At 46.4% G+C, this 25,278-nt stretch overlaps 1 protein-coding gene across 1 annotated transcript in view; it reads right to left on the reverse strand.

Annotated features, from left to right (window-relative positions):
• The window catches only part of fbln5 (fibulin 5), a 43,439-nt gene extending 19,363 nt beyond the window's left edge, over positions 1 to 24,076 (reverse strand). Inside the window, exons 1-8 of the mRNA XM_046309056.1 lie at positions 23,674 to 24,076; positions 23,322 to 23,376; positions 22,062 to 22,110; positions 21,243 to 21,554; positions 5,981 to 6,103; positions 5,440 to 5,556; positions 2,758 to 2,874; positions 619 to 741 (exon numbers count right to left, since the gene is read on the reverse strand). Coding sequence (XP_046165012.1) covers positions 619 to 741; positions 2,758 to 2,874; positions 5,440 to 5,556; positions 5,981 to 6,103; positions 21,243 to 21,554; positions 22,062 to 22,110; positions 23,322 to 23,376; positions 23,674 to 23,717 — 940 coding nt within the window. The 5' untranslated portion in view covers positions 23,718 to 24,076. The remainder of the gene's footprint in view (positions 1 to 618; positions 742 to 2,757; positions 2,875 to 5,439; positions 5,557 to 5,980; positions 6,104 to 21,242; positions 21,555 to 22,061; positions 22,111 to 23,321; positions 23,377 to 23,673) is intronic.
• Positions 24,077 to 25,278: the final 1,202 nt, after the last annotated feature.

Here is a 25,278-nt window from a genome sequence, read left to right on the forward strand (position 1 = left end):
CAGCATTTGAGAGAAGATCCTTAGTTTCCTCTGACATTTTGAGTAAGAAGCGAGGAGAGAGGACGCAAGGCAAGGAATCAAGCATTTCACTACACCAGCAATAACATCTGCTAAATATGTGTATGGACCAATAACATCTGCTAACCATGTGTATGCGACCAATAACATCTGCTAAACATGGGCATGTGACCAATAATATCTGCTCAATATGTGTATGGACCAATAACATCTGCTAACCATGTGTATGTGACTAATAACATCTGCTAACCATGTGTATGTGACCAATAACATGTGATTTGATATACTGAGATTCATCCAGTAAGTCCTGTCATGCTGACAGATTACAGACGACTGTTAGTAGGTGTCCTGATTACCTTCACAGCTCCTCCCACTCCCTGGACAGGTTAGGGTTAGTACAGTAGGTGTCCTGATTACCTTCACAGCTCCTCCCATTCCCTGGACAGGTTAGGGTTAGTACAGTAGGTGTCCTGATTACCTCCACAGCTCCTCCCACTCCCTGGACAGGTTAGGGTTAGTACAGTAGGTGTCCTGATTACCTTCACAGCTCCTCCCACTCTCTGGACAGGTTAGGGTTAGTACAGTAGGTGTCCTGATTACCTTCACAGCTCCTCCCATCCTCATAAAGATAGTATCCCGCTGGGCAGTGACACTGGAAGGACCCTGGGGTGTTCACACAGCGGTGCTGACACAGAAACTCTGAGAAACCACACTCGTCCAGGTCTATAGGTGATACACAGCATTAGTAGTTATCATGTAACACCACAGTACATCACAGTACACCACAGTACATCGCAGTACACCACAGTACATCAGTACACCACAGTACACCACAGTACACCACAGTACACCACAGTACATCACAGTACACCACAGTACATCACAGTACACCACAGTACACCACAGTACACCACGTAACACCACAGTACACCACAGTACACCACAGTACACCACAGTACATCACAGTACATCACGTAACACCACAGTACACCACAGTACATCACAGTACATCACAGTACACCACAGTACACCACGTAACACCACAGTACATCACAGTACACCACAGTACATCACAGTACACTACGTAACACCACAGTACATCACAGTACATCACAGTACATCACAGTACACTACGTAACACCACAGTACACCACAGTACATCACAGTACACCACCGTACACCACCGTACACCACAGTACACCACAGTACACCACAGTACACTACAGTACACCACAGTACATCACAGTACACCACAGTACACCACAGTACATCACAGTACAACACAGTACATCACAGTACATCACATAACACCACAGTACAACACAGTACACCACAGTACATCACAGTACACCACAGTACATCACAGTACACCACAGTACAACACAGTACACCACAGTACAACACAGTACACCACAGTACATCACAGTACATCACAGTACAGCACAGTACAGTACATCACAGTACATCACAGTACACCACAGTACATCACATAACACCACAGTACACCACAGTACATCACAGTACACCACAGTACATCACAGTACACCACAGTACAACACAGTACACCACAGTACACCACAGTACACCACAGTACATCACAGTACATCACAGTACAGCACAGTACAGTACATCACAGTACATCACAGTACACCACAGTACATCACAGTACATCACAGTACATCACAGTACAGCACAGTACATCACAGTACATCACAGTACATCACAGTACACCACAGTACATCACAGTACACCACAGTACATCACAGTACACCACATCATAGTCATCACTGTCATTACAATATTGACCAAGAATTACAGTTCAACGTGTAATGACTGAACCACAGCTAGATGTCGAATAATGACTGAACCACAGCTAGATGTCGAATAATGACTGAACCACAGTTAGATGTCGAATAATGACTGAACCACAGCTAGATGTCGAATAATGACTGAACCACGGTTAGATGTCGAATAATGACTGAACCACAGCTAGATGTCGAATAATGACTGAACCACAGTTAGATGTCAAATAATGACTGAACCACAGCTAGATGTCAAATAATGACTGAACCACAGCTAGATGTCGAATAATGACTGAACCACAGCTAGATGTCGAATAATGACTGAACCACAGCTAGATGTCGAATAATGACTGAACCACAGCTAAATAATGATTGGATGGTTATGAATCACTAGGTCACCATAGACCTCATTTATCTGTCTCACTTCAACAACCTAGTGGCTCAAATAGCACCCTATTCCCTATATAGTGCACCATAGGGCTCTGGGCAAAAGTAGTGCACTATATAGGGAATAGGGTGCCATAGGGCTCTGGTCAAAAGTAGTGCACTATATAGGGTATAGGGTGCCATGGGGCTCTGGTCTAAAGTAGTGCACTATATAGGGCTCTGGTCTGTAGTAGTACCACTATATAGGGAATAGGGCTCTGGTCTAAAGTAGTGCACTATAGATAGGGAATAGGGCTCTGGTCTATAGTAGTACCACTATATAGGGAATAGGGTTCTGGTCTAAAGTAGTGCACTATATAGGGAATAGGGCTGTGGTCTAAAGTAGTGCACTATATAGGGAATAGGGCTGTGGTCTAAAGTAGTGCACTATATAGGGAATAGGGCTCTGGTCAGAAGTAGTGCACTATAGAGGGAATAGGGTGTCATTTGGGATGGACAGCCTTCTCTTTAGTTGCTGTAGCACAGAACATATTTGATCTCTCATCATCACCATTGCAGGTGGTGCCATCAGAAGCCAGCTCAAATCCCTCTTCACAGCTACACATGTAGGAGCCGTAGGTGTTGAAACAGCCGTGGGCACAGGGGTTATCCTCACACTCGTCCACGTCTAGAGAGGAGAGGAGGTTTAATTACAGGTGTTGAAGGAGGTTAAAGGTTATTACCTTGACTTTTTCCACATTTTGTTGTGTTACAGCCTGAATTTAAAATTGATTACTGGCCTACCCACAATACCTCATAATATCAAAAAGGAATGATAGTTTTAACAACAAAAATTGAACAGATGAATTACAAATAAAAAACTGAAATGTCTTGAGTCAAGAAGTATTCAACCCCTTAGTTATGAAAAGCTTAAAACCTCTTAAGGACAAGACACCCTTTAAAAAAAAATTTTGCCCCTAAAATGACATACCCAAATCTAACTGCCTGTAGATCAGGACCTGAAGTAAGGATGTGCATATTCTTGATTCATTCATTTCATTCTTGATACCATTTGAAAGGAAACCATTTGACGTTTGTGGAAATGTGAAAGGAATGTAGGAGAATATAACACATTAGATCTGGTAAAAGATAATAAAAAGATAAAAACGTGTGTTTTCTAGTTATTAATTTTATCGGTCACCGCTCCAGTAGAGGTTAAAGTTCAGGAGTAAAAATGTGCTTAACAAGTCACATGAATGACTACCTCATCTCTGTACCCAAACACATACAATTACCTGTGAGGTACATCGGTCGAGCAGTGAATTTCAAACACAGACTCAACCACAAAGACCAGGGAGGTTTTTCCACTGCCTCGCAAAGAAGGCCACCGATTGGTAGATGAGTAAAAATGTAAAAAGACGATTTTTTTTTGTACCTTTATTTAAGAAGGCAGGTCAGTTAAGAACAAATTCTTATTTTCAGTGACGGCCTAGGAACAGTGGGTTAACTGGTCTAGGAACAGTGGGTTAACTGGTCTAGGAACAGTGGGTTAACTGGTCTAGGAACAGTGGGTTAACTGGTCTAGGAACAGTGGGTTAACTGGTCTAGGAACAGTGGGTTAACTGGTCTAGGAACAGTGGAACAGTGGGTTAACTGGTCTAGGAACAGTGGGTTAACTGGTCTAGGAACAGTGGGTTAACTGGTCTAGGAACAGTGGGGTTAACTGGTCTAGGAACAGTGGGTTAACCGGTCTAGGAACAGTGGGTTAACCGGTCTAGGAACAGTGGGTAAACTGGTCTAGGAACAGTGGGTTAACTGGTCTAGGAACAGTGGGTTAACTGGTCTAGGAACAGTGGGTTAACTGGTCTAGGAACAGTGGGTTAACTGGTCTAGGAACAGTGGGTTAACTGATCTAGGAACAGTGGGTTAACTGGTCTAGGAACAGTGGGTTAACTGCCTGTTCAGGGGCAGAACGACAGATTTGTACCTTGTCAGCTCGGGGATTAGAATTTGCAACCTTTCGGTTACTAGTCCAACGCTCTAACCACTAGGCTACCCTGCCGCCTCTACACTCTAACCACTAGGCTACCCTGCCGCCTCTACACTCTAACCACTAGGCTACCCTGCCGCCTCTGCCGCCTCTACACTCTAACCACTAGGCTACCCTTCCGCCTCTACACTCTAACCACTAGGCTACCCTGCCGCCTCTACACTCTAACCACTAGGCTACCCTGCCGCCTCTACCACTCTAACCACTAGGCTACCCTGCCGCCTCTAACCACTCTAACCACTAGGCTACCCTGCCGCCTCCACTCTAACCACTAGGCTACCCTGCCGCCCTCCACTCTAACCACTAGGCTACCCTGCCGCCTCTACACTCTAACCACTAGGCTACCCTGCCGCCTCTACACTCTAACCACTAGGCTACCTGCCTCCTCTACACTCTAACCACTAGGCTACCCTGCCGCCTCTACACTCTAACCACTAGGCTACCCTGCCGCCTCTACACTCTAACCACTAGGCTACCCTGCCTCCTCTACACTCTAACCACTAGGCTACCCTGCCACCTCTACACTCTAACCACTAGGCTACCCTGCCTCCTCTACACTCTAACCACTAGGCTACCCTGCCGCCTCTACACTAACCACTAGTTACTCCACAATACCAACCTAAATGACAGAGTTGATTGGCTGTGATAGGAGAAAACTGAGGATGGATCAACAACATTGTAGTTACTTCACAATACCAACCTAAATGACAGAGTGAAAAGAAGGAAGCCTGGCCAGAATAACAATATTCCAACAAGTCACTAAAGTAATGCATGGTGTGTGTGTCTGCACGGTGTGTGTGTGTGTGTGTGTGTCTGCACGGTGTGTGTGTGTGTGTGTCTGCACGGTGTGTGTGTGTGTGTGTGTGTCTGCACGGTGTGTGTGTGTGTGTGTGTGTCTGCACGGTGTGTGTGTGTGTGTGTGTGTCTGCACGGTGTGTGTGTGTGTGTGTGTCTGCACGGTGTGTGTGTGTGTGTGTCTGCACGGTGTGTGTGTGTGTGTGTCTGCACGGTTTGTGTGTGTGTCGGCACGGTGTGTGTGTGTGTTTGTGTCTGCACGGTGTGTGTGTGTGTGTGTCTGCACGGTTTGTGTGTGTGTCGGCACGGTGTGTGTGTGTGTCGGCATGGTTTGTGTGTGTGTCTGCACGGTGTGTGTGTGTGTGTCTGCACGGTTTGTGTGTGTGTCTGCACGGTGTGTGTGTCCACCTTGACAGGTTCTGCTGTCAGGGTTGAGGAGGAAGCCAGGGTTGCAGGAGCACGAATAGGAGCCTGGCACGTTGGCACACAGCTGTTGGCAGTACCCGTAGCGACACTCATCAATGTCTAGACACAGAGAGATGGAAGTTTAACAATCCATATCTAGACACACAAAGGGACCTGGAACAATCAGGAAAAGCACATTTTGACACAGCAAAAAAACAAAACTTTAAACATTTACTGTATTTCCACATATAGTAATGATTGACATTTCCGTAATGGCGACATAGCATAGTATCTGTCCTTCTCCTGAAAAAATATGATTTCATTGTCTGTAATAATATATATAATAAACCTCAGAACTTACCATTCGTTGCACAACTTTCCCACACACACACACACACACACACACACACACACACACACACACACACACACACACACACACACACACACACACACACACACACACACACACACACACACACACACACACACACACACACACACACACACACACACACACACACACACACACACAGGTTCTTACCCTGACACTGTCCCCCGACCAGCCAGTAGCCCTCGGTACAGGAGCAGGTGTATCCTCCAGCTGTGTTTATACACACCTGGGTGGGGTTACACTGGTGGGAGTCTGTCTCACACTCGTCCATGTCTGTAACAGAGGGAGGTTGGTTTCGAGTGGGTTAAATGCATCCCTCCTCCCCCAACGGAAAATATATCTTCCCCCTTGTACTATAAAAAAAAATGTGCACACCCTCCTCTCTGATAAAATAAACAAAAAAACAAACAATGATTACCACCGCAAATAACAACAATTGTAGTGACCCTTTGTTTAAAACCGTGGATTTGGAGTGGACCACTTTAGTATGGTTTTGTGGAACAGTCAATGCCACGCAGAGCTAACGGGCCAAAAGCTTTAGGGTTCGCCGACCAACACGGACGAGCTCCCTCTCATCCCTCTCCCTCCCTCTCCCTCCCTCTCTCATCACTCTCTCTGCCTGTCTCATCCCTCTCTCATCACTCTCTCTGCCTGTCTCATCCCTCTCCCTGCCTGTCTCATCCCTCTCTGCCTGTCTCATCCCTCTCTCTGTCTGTCTCATCACTCTCTCAGCCTGTCTCATCACTCTCTCAGCCTGTCTCATCACTCTCTCTGCCTGTCTCATCCCTCTCTCTGCCTGTCTCATCCCTCTCTCTGCCTGTCTCATCCCTCTCCCTGCCTGTCTCATCCCTCTCTCTGCCTGTCTCATCACACTCTCTGCCTGTCTCATCACACTCTCTGTCTGTCTCATCCCTCTCTCTGCCTGTCTTATCCCTCTCTCTCCCTGTCTCATCCCCCTCTCTCCCTGTCTCATCCCCCTCTCTCCCTGTCTCATCCCTCTCTCATCACTCTCTCTGCCTGTCTGTAAATCTGCTTTTAGTTTAAAGCACTGTATTGCTGGAACAAAATTCAAAAATACGCTTCATCTAGATGTCTTGGTGCCATTCGGGAGGTTTAGAGTATTGATCATCTAGATGTCTTGGTGCCGTTCTGGAGGTTTAGAGTATTGATCATCTAGATGTCTTGGTGCTGTTCGGGAGGTTTAGAGTATTGATCATCTAGATGCCTTGGTGCCGTTCTGGAGGTTTAGAGTATTGATCATCTAGATGTCTTGGTGCTGTTCGGGAGGTTTAGAGTATTGATCATCTAGATGTCTTGGTGCCGTTCTGGAGGTTTAGAGTATTGATCATCTAGATGTCTTGGTGCTGTTCAGGAGGTTTAGAGTATTGATTTGGGGACGTATTTCTGGAGGAATGTAACTGTTTTCTGGGGGATTTGTGATGTTTTATTTGTGCTTCCCATTACTGTATTTTTGTATATACACACACACACAGTACCAGTCAAAGGTTTGGACAGACCTACTCATTCCAGGGATTTTCTGTATGCTATTATTTTCTTCATTGTGCAATAATAGTGACGACATCAAAACTATGAAATAACTCATGGAATCCTGTAGTAACCAAAAAAGTGTTAGACAAATTCTTCAAAGTAGCCACCCTTTGCCTTGATGACAGCTTTGCACACTCTTGGCCTGCTTCGCCTGGAATGCTTTTCTGACAGTCTTGAAGCATTTCCCCCCGCATATGCTGAGCACATGTTGGCTGCTTTTCCTTCACTCTGCGGTCCGACTCATCACAAACCATCTCAATTGGGTTGAGGTCGGGGGATTGTGGAGGCCAGGTCATCTGATGCACTCTCTTTCTTGGTCAAATAGCCCTTACACAACCTGGGGGTGTGTTGGGTCATTGTCCCGTTGAAAAACAAGTGATAGTCCCACTAAGAGCAAACCAACCAACTAACCAAATCAACTAGCTTTAAGCACCAGCTGTCAGAGCAGCTCACAGATCACTGCACCTGTACATAGCACCTGTACATAGCACCTGTACACAGCCCATGTCACGCCCTGACCTTAGAGAGCCGTTTTATTTCTCTATTTGGTTAGGTCAGGGTGTGATGTGGGGTGGGCATTCTATGTTCTATTTTCTATGTTTTTGTATTTCTTTGTTTGGTTCTCAATCAGGGACAGCTGTCTATCGTTGTCTCTGATTGGGAACCATACTTAGGCGGCAATTTTCCCACCTGTGATTGTGGGTAGTTAACTTTGGTTGTGGCACTTGTAAGGCCCTTGTAAAGCTAAGTGGCGTAATTTTATAATAAAAGTAAAATGTGGGGAAAGGAAAATGTACGCTCACCACGCTGCACCTTGGTCCACTTCTTTTGACGGCCGTGACAGCCCATCTGTAAATAGCCCATTCAACTCCCTCATCCCCATACTGTTATTTATTTATTTTGTTACTTTGCACCGCAGTATTTCTACTTGCACACTCATCTTCTGCACATCTATTACCCCAGTGTTTATTTGCTATATTGTAATTATTTAGCCACTAGGGCCTATTTGTTGCCTTACCTCCCTTATCCTACCTCATTTGCACACACCGTATATAGATTGTTCTACTGTATTATTGAACGTACGTTTGTTTATTCCATGTGTAACTCTGTTGTTGTTTGTGTCGCTATGCTTTATCTTGGCCAGGTCGCAGTTGTAAATGAGAACTTGTTCTCAACTGGCTTACCTGGTTTAAATAAAGGTGTTCTCAACTGGCCTACCTGGTTAAATAAAGGTGTTCTCAACTGGCCTACCTGGTTAAATAAAGGTGTTCTCAACTGGCCTACCTGGTTAAATAAAGGTATTCTCAACTGGCCTACCTGGTTAAATAAAGGTAAAATCATTTTTTTTTTGTTTTTGTTTTTAAAGCACAAACCAGATGGGATGTCGTAGCCTTGCAGAATGCTGTGGTAGCCATGCTGGTTAAGTGTGCCTTGAATTCTAAATAAATCGCTGATAGTACCACCAGCAAAACACCCCCACGACATCAAACCTCCTCCTCCGTGCTTCACGGTGGGAACCACACATGCGTCAGATCATCCATTTACCTGCGTCTCACAAAGTCACAGCGGTTGGAACCAAAAATCTAAAATTTGGACTCATCAGACCAAAGGACAGATTTCCATCGGTCTAATGTCCATTTGTGTTTGTATTGATTATGGATCCCCATTAGTTCCTGCCAAAGCAGCAGCTACTCTTCCTGGGGTTTATTATGGATCCCCATTAGTTCCTGTCAAGGCAGCAGCTACTCTTCCTGGGGTTTATTATGGATCCCCATTAGTTCCTGTCAAGGCAGCAGCTACTCTTCCTGGGGTTTATTATGGATCCCCATTAGTTCCTGTCAAGGCAGCAGCTACTCTTCCTGGGGTTTATTATGGATCCCCATTAGTTCCTGTCAAAGCAGCAGCTACTCTTCCTGGGGTTTATTATGTATCCCCATTAGTTCCTGCCAAGGCAGCGGCTACTCTTCCTGGGGTTTATTATGGATCCCCATTAGTTCCTGCCAAGGCAGCAGCTACTCTCCCTGGGGTTTATTATGGATCCCCATTAGTTCCTGCCAAGGCAGCAGCTACTCTTCCTGGGGTTTATTATGGATCCCCATTAGTTCCTGTCAAGGCAGCAGCTACTCTTCCTGGGGTTTATTATGGATCCCCATTAGTTCCTGTCAAGGCAGCAGCTACTCTTCCTGGGGTTTATTATGGATCCCCATTAGTTCCTGTCAAGGCAGCAGCTACTCTTCCTGGGGTTTATTATGGATCCCCATTAGTTCCTGTCAAGGCAGCAGCTACTCTTCCTGGGGTTTATTATGGATCCCCATTAGTTCCTGTCAAGGCAGCAGCTACTCTTCCTGGGGTTTATTATGGATCCCCATTAGTTCCTGTCAAGGCAGCAGCTACTCTTCCTGGGGTTTATTATGTATCCCCATTAGTTCCTGCCAAGGCAGCAGCTACTCTTCCTGGGGTTTATTATGTATCCCCATTAGTTCCTGCCAAGGCAGCAGCTACTTTCCCTGGGTTTTATTATGGATCTCCAAGACAGTTTATACAATTTTAAAACATTACAATACATTCACAGATTTCACAACACATTTGGGTGCCCTCAGGCCCCTACTCCACCACTAACACATATCTACAGTACTAAAGTACTAAATACATGTATATGTATAGTGCATATGTGTGTGTGTGTGTGTGTGTGTGTGTGTGTGTGTGTGTGTGTGTGTGTGTGTGTGTGTGTGTGTGTGTGTGTGTGTGTGTGTGTGTGTGTGTGTGTGTGTGTGTGTGTGTGTGTGTGTGTGTGTGTGTGTGTGTGTGTGTGTGTGTGTGCCAATGTTTGTGTTGCTTCACATCCCTGTGTTTTTAAAATATAATTTTACTGCATCAGTTACCTGATGTGGAATAGAGTTCCATGTAGTCATGGCTCTATGTAGTACTGTGGTCCTCCCATAGTCTGTTCTGGACTTGGGGACTGTGAATAGACCTCTGGTGGCATGTCTTGTACATTTAGAACTGTCCCCCCACCCCAGTACATTTAGAACTGTCCCCCAGTACATTTAGAACTGTCCCCCACCCCAGTACATTTAGAACCGTCCCCCAGTACATTTAGAACCGTCCCCCAGTACATTTAGAACTGTCCTCCCACCCCAGTACATTTAGAACTGTCCCCCACCCCAGTACATTTATAACCGTCCCCCACCCCAGTACATTTATAACCCCCCCACCCCAGTACATTTATAACCGTCCCCCACCCCAGTACATTTATAACCGTCCCCCACCCCAGTACATTTATAACCGTCCCCCACCCCAGTACATTTAGAACATTTAGAACGTCCCCCACCCCAGTACATTTAGAACTGTCCCCCACCCCAGTACATTTAGAACTTCCCCCACCCCAGTACATTTAGAACTGTCCCCCACCCCAGTACATTTAGAACCGTCCCCCACCCCAGTACATTTAGAACACCCCAGTACATTTAGAACTGTCCCCCACCCAGTACATTTAGAACCGTCCTCACACCCCAGTACATTTAGAACTGTCCCCCACCCCAGTACATTTAGAACCGTCCCCTACCCCAGTACATTTAGAACCGTCCCCCACCCCAGTACATTTAGAACCGTCCCCCACCCCAGTACATTTAGAACTGTCCCCCATCCCAGTACATTTAGAACCGTCCTCACACCCCAGTACATTTAGAACTGTCTCTTAACCTTGTTAGGTGGTAGAAAAGTCACTCATGATTGTGAAGTAACCTTGTTTGTCGATTCTACCCAATATTAGAATGTTTTATGGAGGAAACCTTAACGTTCTAAGTTCCACAAAATATGCAGTTGCTATAGGTCAGTATCACATCAACTGAATGTATTGTGCTTCATGTAGTATGCTATAGTTCCCACTGATTGCACGTAAAGAACTGTAGTTCTGTGTATTACACTAGATTAAAGACTAATGTTCTGGGTGAAATTCATGTAACTTAAACAGGTTCACACAGTACCCCATAATCACCACATAACATTACATTTCCTTATGTGGATATATTACAAATCAAAATTCCAAACTGTTCATGGTTCTCAGACAATGAAGTCATTTTATAGAGGGAGGGAGGGAGGGAGGGAGAGCAGGGAAGGAGGAAGGGAGGGAGAGCAGGGAAGGTGGGAGGGAGAGCAGGGAGGGAGGGAGGGAGAGCAGGGAGGGAGGGAGGGAGGGAGAGCAGGGAGGGAGGGAGGGAGGGAGAGCAGGGAGGGAGGGAGGCAGGGAGAGCAGGGAGGGAGGGAGGCAGGGAGGGAGGGAGGGAGGGAGGGGGAGGGAGGGAGGGAGGGAGGGAGGGGGAGGGAGGGAGGGAGGGAGGGAGGGAGGGAGGGAGAGCAGGGAGGGAGAGCAGGGAGGGAGGGAGGGAGAGCAGGGAGAGCAGGGAGGGAGGGAGGCAGGGAGAGCAGGGAGGGAGGGAGGGAGGGAGAGCAGGGAGGGAGGGAGGGAGGGAGGGAGGGAGGGAGGGAGGGAGGGAGGGAGGGAGGGAGGGAGGGAGGGAGGGAGGGAGGGAGGGAGGGAGGGAGGGAGAGCAGGGTGGGAGGCAGGGAGAGCAGGGTGGGTGAGAAGTCAGCTAAGCAAAGTGTTCTTGTTTCAACAGGCAGCTGTGATAAATGATAAAGTCTGCAGTCCGACCCGGTTAGGGTTAGGGTTAGGGTTAGGGGTAAGGGTTAGGGTTAGGGTAAGGGTTAGGGGTTGGGGTTAGGGTTAGGGGTTAGGGTTAGGGGTTAGGGGTTAGGGGTTAGGGTTGGTCAGCATCACAGATGGCACCCTCTTCCCTGTATAGCACATGTAGAGGTCTGGTCTAAAGTAGTGCACTATATAGGGAATAGGGCTCTGGTCTAAAGTAGTGCACTATATAGGGAATGGGGCTCTGGTCTAAAGTAGTGTACTATATAGGGAATAGGGCTCTGGTCTATAGTAGTACCACTATATAGGGAATAGGGCTCTGGTCTAAAGTAGTGCACTATATAGGGAATAGGGCTCTGGTCTAAAGTAGTGTACTATATAGGGAATAGGGCTCTGGTCTAAAGTAGTGTACTATATAGGGAATAGGGCTCTGGTCTAAAGTAGTGTACTATATAGGGAATAGGGCTCTGGTCTATAGTAGTACCACTATATAGGGAATAGGGCTCTGGTCTAAAGTAGTGCACTATATAGGGAATAGGGCTCTGGTCTAAAGTAGTGTACTATATAGGGAATAGGGCTCTGGTCTAAAGTAGTGTACTATATAGGGAATAGGGCTCTGGTCTTCAACCATACAACCTAGCTATAGTAACCTCCCTTCAACCATATAACCTCTCTAATAGACTCGGCGGTCTATTAGCTTCCACTGCAGGTGGCTCTACTTCCTGTTCGGGCGGCGCTCGGCGGTCTATTAGCTTCCACTGCAGGTGGCTCTACTTCCTGTTCGGGCTGCGCTCGCCGGTCTACTAGCTGCCACTGAAGGTGGCTCCTCTTCCTGTTCGGGCGGCGCTCGCCGGTCGTCGTCGCCGGTCTACTAGCTGCCACTGAAGGTGGCTCCTCTTCCTTTTCGGGCGGCGCTCGCCGGTCTACTAGCTGCCACTGAAGGTTGTTCCTCTTCCTGTTCGGGCGGCGCTCGGCGGTCGTCGTCGCCGGTCTACTAGCTGCCACTGAAGGTGGCTCCTCTTCCTGTTCGGGCGGCTCTCGCCGGTCTACTAGCTTCCACCGATCCCCTTTTCCTTTTCTGTTCGTTGTGTCTTAATGGTTGCACCTGTTTCGCGTTTGAGTTTTGATTCAGGACTATTTAAGCCTGTTAGGCCCGCCTGTTTTTTGTGCGGGCTTGTTTTCTGTTCGTCTCGACCGAGTGTCTTGTTCCGTGTCTGTTTGTGCCCAGTTTTGGGAACAGGAAGTAGAGCCACCTGCAGTGGAAGCTCTCTGCTTGTCTCTCTGCTTGTCTCTCTGCTAGTCTCTCTGCTAGTCTCTCTGCTAGTCTCTCTGCTAGTCTCTCTGCTTGTCTCTCTGCTAGTCTCTCTGCTAGTCTCTCTGCTAGTCTCTCTGCTAGTCTCTCTGCTAGTCTCTCTGCTTGTCTCTCTGCTTGTCTCTCTGCTTGTCTCTCTGCTTGTCTCTCTGCTTGTCTCTCTGCTTGTCTCTCTGCTAGTTACACAGGGTCTTATGTTACAAGTTGTTTTGATGGTTAATGACCGATGTCATTAGTGGAAGAGGAAAAGGTCTGCCATTAAGACAAAGCCACATCTGTCGCTAAACAGCTGAGACAGGAAGTCACGGTCTGGCAAATGTCTGCCCTGTAGGAGCTCTCGCTCACGCACGCACACACACGCACGCATGCATGCACACACACACACACGCGCATACACACACGCGCGCACACACACACACACACACACACACAGAGAGAGTGTTATGAAGCCTCTAAGTCCTTACCCAGCTCTATACAGAGGAATGTCTATTCCGCCAACCAACAAGGCAGAGATTTTGTAACTACCACATGACCTCATCGTTTGGGTGCGTGCGATGGGCATTGCAGATGGAATACATAGCGGCTCTCTCTGAGGAGGACGAGGATTTGGGTTATTCCCAATGTTTTAGCTGTAGTAGAATCTCTGAAATCTCTTTTTTCCTTCCTTACAAAAAGCCTTGATGCATATGTCGGTCTAAACTGAAAGTAAGGAAGGCATTTTCCACTTATTACAGAGTCACGCTTCATCTAGCCAGAATGGCAGAAATATGCCGTAATGGGGCATCTGCTCTGCTCATTCCGTCTGCTCTGTCCATTTCAACAGCTTGTCCATAACAGGCTCAGTACAGGCTTCATGCAAACACTTTCGGAAATGTAAAGACTACAACTGGAAAGACAGTTTATGTTTATTTATTAACTTAATCTCGCTCAAGAATGAGGATTGTTGTACTTTCAGGATGTATCTGTAATTGAGGAATATGATGACATAAATAAAACCCAGAGGTTATCCAACCCAGAGGTTATCCAATCCAGAGGTTTTCCAACCCAGAGGTTATCCAACCCAGAGGTTTTCCAACCCAGAGGTTTTCCAACCCAGAGGTTATCCAACCCAGAGGTTATCCAACCCAGAGGTTTTCCAACCCAGAGGTTTTCCAACCCAGAGGTTATCCAACCCAGAGGTTTTCCAACCCAGAGGTTTTCCAACCCAGAGGTTATCCAACCCAGAGGTTATCCAACCCAGAGGTTATCCAACCCAGAGGTTTTCCAATCCAGAGGTTATCCAACCCAGAGGTTATCCAACCCAGAGGTTATCCAACCCAGAGGTTATCCAACCCAGAGGTTATCCAACCCAGAGGTTATCCAACCCAGAGCTATGTACAAAATTAAACGCAACATGCAGCAATTTCAAATTTTTTACTGAGTTACAGTTCATATGAGGAAATCAGTCAATTGAAATAAATAAATTGGGCCATAATCTATGGATTCCACATGACTGGGAAGACAGATGTCCATCTGTTGGTCACAGATACCTTAAACAAAATTAGGGGTGTGGATCAGAAAACCAGTCAGTATCTGGTGTGACCATTTGCCTCATGCAGTGGGACACATCTCCTTCACATAAGAGTTCATCAGGCCGTTGATTGTGGCCTGTGGAATGTTGTCCCACTCCTCTTCTTCGGCTGTGTGAGAAGTTCCTGGATATTGGCAGGAACTGGAATACGCTGTCATACACGTTGATCCAGAGCATCCCAAACATGCTCAATGGGTGACATGTCTGGTGAGTATGCAGGCCATGGAAGAACTGGGACATTTTCAGCTTCCAGGAAACGTGTACAGATCCTTGCAACATGGGGCCGTGCATTATCATGCTGAAACATGAGGTGATGGCGGCGGATGAATGGCACGACAATGTGCCTCAGGATCTCGTCACGGTATCTCTGTTCATTCAAATTGCCATCAATAAAATGCAATTGTGTTCGTTGTCCGTAGTTTATGCCCATACCATAACCCCACCGCCACCATGGGGCACTCTGTTTACAACGTTGACATCAGTAAACCACTCGCCCACTGGTCTGCCATCTGCCAGGTACAGTTGAAACCATGATTCATCCGTGAAGAGCACACTTCTCCAGCGTTCCAGTGGTCATGAAAGTTGCCCATTGAAGTCAGTTACGATGCCGAAGTGCAGTCGGGTCAAGACCCCGGTGAGGACAACGAGCACGCAGATGAGCTTCCCTGAGACGGTTTCTGACAGTTTGTGCAAAAATTATTCGGTTGTGCAAACCCATCAGCTGTCATGGGCTGGCGGGGTTACACGTGGTCTGGGGTTGTGAGGCCGGTTGAACGTTCTGCCAAATTCTCTGAACAACGTTGGAAGCGGCTTATGGTAGAGAAATGAACATAAAATTCTCTGGCAACAGCTCTGTTGGACATTACCTGCTGCCAAGATGCCAATTTCACGCTTCCTCAGAACTTCAGGCATCTTCGGCATTATGTTGTGTGACAAAACAGCACATTTTTTTAGAGTGGTCTTTTATTGTCCCCAGCACAAGGTACACCTGTGTAATGATCATGCTGTTTAATCAGCTTCTTGATATGCCACACCTGTCAGGTGGATGGATTATCTTGGTAAAAGGAGAAATGCTCACTAACAGGGATGTAAACAAAATGCAAAATTTGAGAGAAATATGTTATTTTTTTTTGCATTTAAACATTTCATTTGTTTTGTTTCAGCTCATGAAACATGGGACCAACACTTTACATGTTGAGTTTATATTTTTGTTCAGTATACTAGTGGTCAGTGTTTCAACCGCCAACAATTTCTAATAACCGCAACTGTCACACTCTGACCATTATTTGCGCTGTTTGTTTCTATGTTTTGTTTGGTCAGGGTGTGATATGAGTGGGCATTCTATGTTGCATGTCTAGTTTGTCTGTTTCTATGTTTTGTTTGGTCAGGGTGTGATATGAGTGGGCATTCTATGTTGCATGTCTAGTTTGTCTGTTTCTATGTTTTGTTTGGTCAGGGTGTGATATGAGTGGGCATTCTATGTTGCATGTCTAGTTTGTCTGTTTCTATGTTTTGTTTGGTCAGGGTGTGATATGAGTGGGCATTCTATGTTGCTTGTCTAGTTTGTCTGTTTCTATGTTTTGTTTGGTCAGGGTGTGATATGAGTGGGCATTCTATGTTGCATGTCTAGTTTGTCTGTTTCTATGTTTTGTTTGGTCAGGGTGTGATATGAGTGGGCATTCTATGTTGCATGTCTAGTTTGTCTGTTTCTATGTTTTGTTTGGTCAGGGTGTGATATGAGTGGGCATTCTATGTTGCATGTCTAGTTTGTTTGTTTCTATGTTTTGTTTGGTCAGGGTGTGATATGAGTGGGCATTCTATGTTGCATGTCTAGTTTGTCTGTTTCTATGTTTTGTTTGGTCAGGGTGTGATATGAGTGGGCATTCTATGTTGCATGTCTAGTTTGTCTGTTTCTATGTGTTTTTGGCCTGATGTGATTCTCAATCAGTGGCAGGTGTTTGTCGTTGTCTCTGATTGGGAACCATATTTAGGTAGCCTGTTTTGTATTGTGGTTTGTGGGTTATTGTCTATGTGATGTTGCATGGTAGCACGAGTAGTTTCTTTGTTTGTACTTCATGTTTTTTTTTGTCTAATTAAAAGTATTTTATTCAAACCACACTGCGCTTTGGTCTCTTCAATACGACGATCGTGACAGCAACCCCCTGACTACATAAGATAAAGTGAATCTGAGGCCTGCACCTGACACTAACCCACTAATATAGAAAATGCGCAAGAGGCTACAGTGAGAGACACCAGAACCTTTTTCTTTTTGACAGGAAGTGCAAGATTTATTTTGAATTACTTAAATATGTTTTCACTGATCATTCCCCGACGTTTTGTTAGGCTATTTGTCTCTAATTAGATACATGCAGCTTCTCTTGTGTCATTATATGTTGCTCTAGAAGACTAAATCAACTGTTTCTCACCAGAAGAATAGTTGTCATCTCTGTTTCAATTGCAGAGCAAAGACGTTTGGGGGCAGGGGAAAAAAATGTAAAAACATTTCAGTGCAAATTTTCCCTAATGACATCAGTTTGACCAGTTGTAAGGAAATAGCATGCTGTGAAAATGACCCAACATGTTTCTGATCAGGTTTCAGGTTTGTTCGTATCCAATATTTTATGTGGTTGAAATACTATCAGCTTTTATGATTCTGATAAAGACAACACCTTTACAGACGGTCCCTAACTGTGATTGAAATACTATCAGCTTTTATGATGATGATAAAGATAGCACCTTTACAGACGATCCCTAACTGTGATTGAAATACTATCAGCTTTTATGATGCTGATAAAGATAGGGATCGTCTGTAAAGGTGCTAACTGTGATTGAAATACTATCAGCTTTTATGATGCTGATAAAGATAGCACCTTTACAGACGGTCCCTAACTGCACATTCACATTCTGTCAAGATGCTGAAAGAAATCATATTTCTCCACTCCTGTTCCCGTGTTAAAACTTGTACCTCCATTTAGTGTAGAATTTTAATGCAAGAAATGCTTGACTCTGCAGGAGGTGATATTAAGGCTGAATGAGATGTTCCAGACCGACAGTCAGTGTCCACATTTCAGTTTTCATTTATCACATCTGAACAAGTTCCATTGACGTGCCATAGGCCCGTTTCAAGTCTCCGTCTTGTGACTGTCGAATAGATATAGCGCCTCACAATCATCACATCATAACATACCCGCTATCATCCTCTTTAACCACGTCACCTAATCTTTCCCAAACATTACTCTTTTGGTCCTCCCATCTCTTTATTTTCTGTCAGTACAAGAGGCAACACTACAGTCCCTGGTTCGAATCCAGGCTAAATCCGTCCGGCTGTGATTGGGAGTCCGATAGGGTGGCACACAATTGGCCCAGCGTCGTCTGTGTTTGGCCGTGGTAGGCCGTCATTGTAATGTAAGAATTTGTCTAGTTAAATAAAGCTTAAATCAAAATATAATAAAATATTTAAAAAATATTAAACTCTCCGTTTCGCAGTTTTTCTCTTACTGAATTCAATTCTGAGATTGTATCAGAGACAGCTGAGAGTTCTGTACTTCCCAGGGGGAAGATGGAGGTAGACCTGCTGCCCCAGCCAATCAGCAGGGTGTAACTTACTTCCTTAGCCAATCAGCAGAGAGTAAGCCAGTACCGTGTGAGAAGACATGTGGATCGAAACAACCTTTTTGCTGCCCGTTCGCGAAAGCATTTGACCATTGGTGTGTAGGCTATTTGGCTCACTAAAGCTTTTAGCACTAATGACAGCTGAAAATAATGAAAGAAAGACCTCAATGTAGCCTATAGATATGAAGTGCACGAGAATGAGACGTTTCTGAATGTTTTAAGGGTATCGTTTTCTCTTTATTCAACCCGAGCATCACTACTGTATAGATAATGGCTCTGGTCCAATGTATCAGAGACAGCTGAGAGTCAGGGACCGTTCTGTACTTCCCAGGGGGAAGATGGAGGTAGACCTGCTGCCCCAGCCAATCAGCAGGGTGTAACGTACTTCCTTAGCGAATCAACAGAGAGTAAGCCAGTACCGTGTGAGAGATACAGAGCCAATCATACAAAGGTTTTCGAGACAACTTGATGTTGCATTGATTGAGACTGAAGATATGCAAGGATAAAAACATCTAGAATCAATATGATACATGATACAGAGCTCAACAAAATTAGAAGAACTAGGAACAGCCCACTATCCCACCAGATATACAGCCCACTATCCCACCAGATATACAGCCCACTATCCCACCAGATATACAGCCCACTATCCCACCAGATATACAGCCCACTATCCCACCAGATATACAGCCCACTATCCCACCAGATATACAGCCCACTATCCCACCAGATATACAGCCCACTATCCCACCAGATATACAGCCCACTATCCCACCAGATATACAGCCCACTATCCCACCAGATATACAGCCCACTATCCCACCAGATATACAGCCCACTATCCCACTATCCCACCAGATATACAGCCCACTATCCCACCAAGATATACAGCCCACTATCCCACCAAGATATACAGCCCACTATCCCACCAAGATATACAGCCCACTATCCCACCAGATATACAGCCCACTATCCCACCAAGACAACCAGATATACAGCCCACTATCCCACCAAGATATACAGCCCACTATCCCACCAGATATACAGCCCACTATCCCACCAGATATACAACCCACTATCCCACCAAGATATACAGCCCACTATCCCACCAAGATATACAGCCCACTATCCCACCAAGATATACAGCCCACTATCCCACCAAGATATACAGCCCACTATCCCACCAGATATACAGCCCACTATCCCACCAGATATACAGCCCACTATCCCACCAGATATACAGCCCACTATCCCACCAGATATACAGCCCGCTATCCCACCAGATATACAGCCCGCTATCCCATCAGATATACAGCCCACTATCCCACCAGATATACAGCCCACTATCCCACCAAGACAACCAGATATACAGCCCACTATCCCACCAGATATACAGCCCACTATCCCACCAGATATACAGCCCACTATCCCACCAGATATACAGCCCACTATCCCACCAGATATACAGCCCACTATCCCACCAGATATACAGCCCACTATCCCACCAGATATACAGCCCACTATCCCACCAGATATACAGCCCACTATCCCACCAGATATACAGCCCACTATCCCACCAGATATACAGCCCACTATCCCACCAGATATACAGCCCACTATCCCACCAGATATACAGCCCACTATCCCACCAGATATACAGCCCACTATCCCACCAGATATACAGCCCACTATCCCACCAGATATACAGCCCACTATCCCACCAGATATACAACCCACTATCCCACCAGATATACAGCCCACTGTCCCACCAGATATACAGCCCACTATCCCACCAGATATACAGCCCACTATCCCACCAGATATACAGCCCACTATCCCACCAGATATACAGCCCACTATCCCACCAGATATACAGCCCACTATCCCACCAGATATACAGCCCACTATCCCACCAGATATACAACCCACTATCCCACCAAGATATACAGCCCACTATCCCACCAGATATACAGCCCACTATCCCACCAGATATACAGCCCACTATCCCACCAGATATACAGCCCACTATCCCACCAGATATACAGCCCACTATCCCACCAGATATACAGCCCACTATCCCACCAGATATACAGCCCACTATCCCACCAGATATACAGCCCACTATCCCACCAGATATACAGCCCACTATCCCACCAGATATACAACCCACTATCCCACCAAGATATACAGCCCACTATCCCACCAGATATACAGCCCACTATCCCACCAGATATACAGCCCACTATCCCACCAGATATACAGCCCGCTATCCCACCAGATATACAGCCCACTATCCCACCAGATATACAGCCCGCTATCCCACCAGATATACAGCCCACTATCCCACCAGATATACAGCCCACTATCCCACCAGATATACAGCCCACTATCCCACCAGATATACAGCCCACTATCCCACCAGATATACAACCCACTATCCCACCAGATATACAGCCCACTATCCCACCAGATATACAACCCACTATCCCACCAGATATACAACCCACTAAATCCACCTGCGCCTATTTATGAAAAAACGTATTATACTCGACTAAAATGGCTATGACATTTGTGACAAAGAAGTGCTCATCATGACACGTATCTAACTTGAAAACAACCAGGGACATGGGACAAATCCTAAATGACTTAAATGTAAATGTAAATGTAAAATCCATTAGGTCTTTTCATGAAATAGTAATTGGACATAATCACCAAGACTCACCATGACAGGTCCCATCTTCTGCCAGGGTGTATCCCAGAAGGCAGGAAGTGGAGCGGCTTACGACTGGGTAGCTGGGGGCCACGGGGGGGGCTGGAGGGGGTTGGAGAGGGTAGGGTTCTGGTTCTGGGAAGCCCAGGGAGGTGTCTGGGTAGGTGGCCTGGGACCTGCCTGCTCCTCCTCCTCCTTCACCACCTCGGGGGTAGGTAGGCTGGCTGTACAGCCCCCGGGGGATGCAGAGATAGCCTCCGTTCTGGTTCACGCACTGCATGTCCCCTCTGCAGGCGTCTGGTACCGTACGACACTCATCAATGTCTAGCAAGGAAGGGACACCAGTTAAGGATACGAATAGGAGAACTTTATTGTTCCAGAGTGGAAAATTATCTTGTAAACAATCTGTCTCCAAAAACACAATGTGTAAAGATGCAAGATGGAAACTGATCAAAACACAGCCCATTGACAGACAGAATGGAAACTGATCAAAACACAGCCCATTGACAGACAGAATGGAAACTGATCAAAACACAGCCTATTGACAGGCAGAATGGAAACTGATCAAAACACAGCCTATTGACAGACAGAATGGAAACTGATCAAAACACAGCCTATTGACAGACAGAATGGAAACTGATCAAAACACAGCCTATTGACAGACAGAATGGAAACTGATCAAAACACAGCCTATTGACAGACAGAATGGAAACTGATCAAAACACAGCCCATTGACAGACAGAATGGAAACTGATCAAAACACAGCCCATTGACAGACAGAATGGAAACTGTAGGTGTGTGGGGGGAAGGGGGGGGAGTGATTAAACTCACCAACACATACTCTTGCCCTGCGATCATAGGCGAACCCCTCTGTGCAGGTCTACAGGACAGAATAGGAAAGAGCAGATGGCCAAGAGCCTTATTCAGACAACCAGTGAGTGAAAGCAAACACAACTAATTCATCATTACAGGAGAACATTTTGTTGACCTGCTTTTCATATATATATTATTTTAATGAAGCACTTGGAACATTGCAGTAACTCATTCATTCGTACATTATTTTGTTCATAGTTTATAATTTTCCACTGAAGCTGTAGCCTCCTACTGTCCATCACTACTCACTCTACTCTTTGTAGATGCAGGAATGAATGAAATGTCTGAAGACAGATGGACAGGAGGGCAGACGGACAGATGGACAGGCAGACAGGCAGACAGACAGACAGACAGGCAGGCAGGCAGGCAGGCAGACAGGAGGGCAGACAGACAGACAGACAGACAGGCAAACAGGAGGGCAGACAGACAGGCAGACAGACAGGCAGACAGACAGGCAGGCAGACAGGCAGACAGAAGGGCAGACAGACAGACAGGCAGGAAGGCAGACAGGAGGGCAGATAGACAGGAAGGCAGACAGGAGGGCAGACAGGCGGACAGGCAGACAGACAGACAGGCACGAAGGCAAACAGGAGGGCAGACAGGCACGAAGGCAGACAGGAGGGCAGACAGACAAACAAGCAGGCAGGCAGGCAGGCAGGCAGGCAGGCAGGCAGGCAGGCAGGCAGGCAGGCAGGCAGGCAGGCAGACAGAAGGGCAGACAGGCAGGAAGGCAGACAGGAGGGCAGATAGACAGGAAGGCAGACAGGAGGGCAGACAGGCAGACAGACAGGCAGGCAGGCAGGCAGGCAGGCAGGCAGGAAGGCAGGCAGGCAGGCAGGCAGGCAGGCAGGCAGGCAGGCAGGCAGGCAGGCAGGCAGACAAACAAGCAGGCAGGCAGACAGGCAGACAGACAGACAGACAGACAGACAGACAGACAGACAGACAGACAGGAGGGCAGACAGACAGACAAGCAGAGGCAGGCAGACAAACAAGACAGACAGACAGACAGGCAGACAAACAAGCAGACAGGCAGACAGGCAGACAAACAAGCAGACAGGCAGACAGGCAGACAAACAGGCAGACAGACAGACAGACAGACAGACAGACAGACAGACAGACAGACAGACAGACAGACAGACAGACAGACAGACAGACAGACAGACAGACAGACAGACAGGCATCTCAAGAAATACCATGGTAAATAAATGCATGAGTTACCTGGCCACATACGGAGTGAATGCTACATAATGCCAACACCACAACTGTCAACATTCTGAAAAGATAGAGGTTTTTTTGTCAGAAATATACTTAATTCCACAAGGCATAATCTCAATATTGGGCTCCTGTATTATTCAAATGGGACAATATATATATATATATAAACAGCCTTTAGCATATATATAGGCTAAAGGCTGTTTTAAAAGGACCAGGATATATCAACCACTGCATATACCAGAGTAAGATTATATTGGTGACATAAAAGTCAAATCTATGACTCTGTTTTACAACAAAACGTGAAACAACTTTTGTCACAACTATTTCACAACCCAACATCAGTCATTACACTAACCTTGCGTAAGTCCAGACATTCAAGCCACGTATGTCCCAAAACATGGTCTATATGGATCCTGCCGATTAACTCCCGACGACCCGTGGATACTTTGGAGCAAGAAATGTTTTAAACACTTTGCTACTGTTGTGGAGTCGAAAATCCAATGCGCATGTGGTGGGCTACTCTCGCCAGTCACACCGCCCAGACTACGTGAAAAAACCTCAACCAGGATTTGATAAACAGCCAGCTAGTCGACCGAAGCCTTGATATATGCCTCACTTTACGGGGAATGTCTTTTTTTTTAAACCGGTCTGGTCTATTTCCCCCGTCTCTCTAAACTGTACAGATAGTTTAGCAATGCAAATGACCGAGACAGGTCCTCGCGCACTTCTGACAACAGCTGGATTCAATCAAAGAGAGACAGCCCCCTCGAACCACCGCAGGAGGGGAGAGGGAGAAATGCCCCAGATGGGATATCAGAGGGCGCATTAATCCAGAGTGTGGGCCTGCTTGAAAATATACTTACAATTATTGAAGAGCAGATCAACAGGACATGATTCTACAATGGGACTCTGAAGGCATGCACAGTTCTGTTCTGTTACATTCTGTTGTTCTGTTCTATTCTGATTCTACAGCAAAGTGATTTTTTTATCTTATTTTATAATCTATTCACTTGTTCTGATTGTGTATTGAAATTTTAAAGGCTTGCCTCGAGTGTCTGGGCTTTCACCACAGACCTACATGTAAAGGCTTGCCTCGGTCTGGGCCTGAGTCTCTGGGCTTTCACCAGAGGCCTACATGTAAAGGCTTGCCTCGGTCTGGGCCTGAGTCTCTGGGCTTTCACCACAGGCCTACATGTAAAGGCTTGCCTCGGTCTGGGCCTGAGTCTCTGGGCTTTCACCACAGGCCGACATGTAAAGGCTTGCCTCGGTCTGGGCCTGAGTCTCTGGGCTTTCACCACAGGCCTACATGTAAAGGCTTGCCTCGGTCTGGGCCTGAGTCTCTGGGCTTTCACCACAGGCCTACATGTAAAGGCTTGCCTCGGTCTGGGCCTGAGTCTCTGGGCTTTCACCACAGGCCGACATGTAAAGGCTTGCCTCGGTCTGGGCCTGAGTCTCTGGGCTTTCACCACAGGCCTACATGTAAAGGCTTGCCTCGGTCTGGGCCTGAGTCTCTGGGCTTTCACCACAGGCCTACATGTAAAGGCTTGCCTCGGTCTGGGCCTGAGTCTCTGGGCTTTCACCACAGGCCGACATGTAAAGGCTTGCCTCGGTCTGGGCCTGAGTCTCTGGGCTTTCACCACAGGCCTACATGTAAAGGCTTGCCTCGGTCTGGGCCTGAGTCTCTGGGCTTTCACAACACCATTCACTGTTACAACACCATTCACTGTCACAACACCATTCACTGTTACAACACCATTCACTGTTACAACACCATTCACTGTTACAACACCATTCACTGTCACAACACCATTCACTGTTACAACACCATTCACTGTTACAACACCATTCACTGTTACAACACCATTCACTGTCACAACACCATTCACTGTTACAACACCATTCACTGTTACAACACCATTCACTGTTACAACACCATTCACTGTTACAACACCATTCACTG

Source organism: Oncorhynchus gorbuscha, linkage group LG17 (genome assembly GCF_021184085.1).
Source record: "Oncorhynchus gorbuscha isolate QuinsamMale2020 ecotype Even-year linkage group LG17, OgorEven_v1.0, whole genome shotgun sequence".
In the NCBI taxonomy this organism is placed as follows: Eukaryota; Metazoa; Chordata; class Actinopteri; order Salmoniformes; family Salmonidae; genus Oncorhynchus; species Oncorhynchus gorbuscha.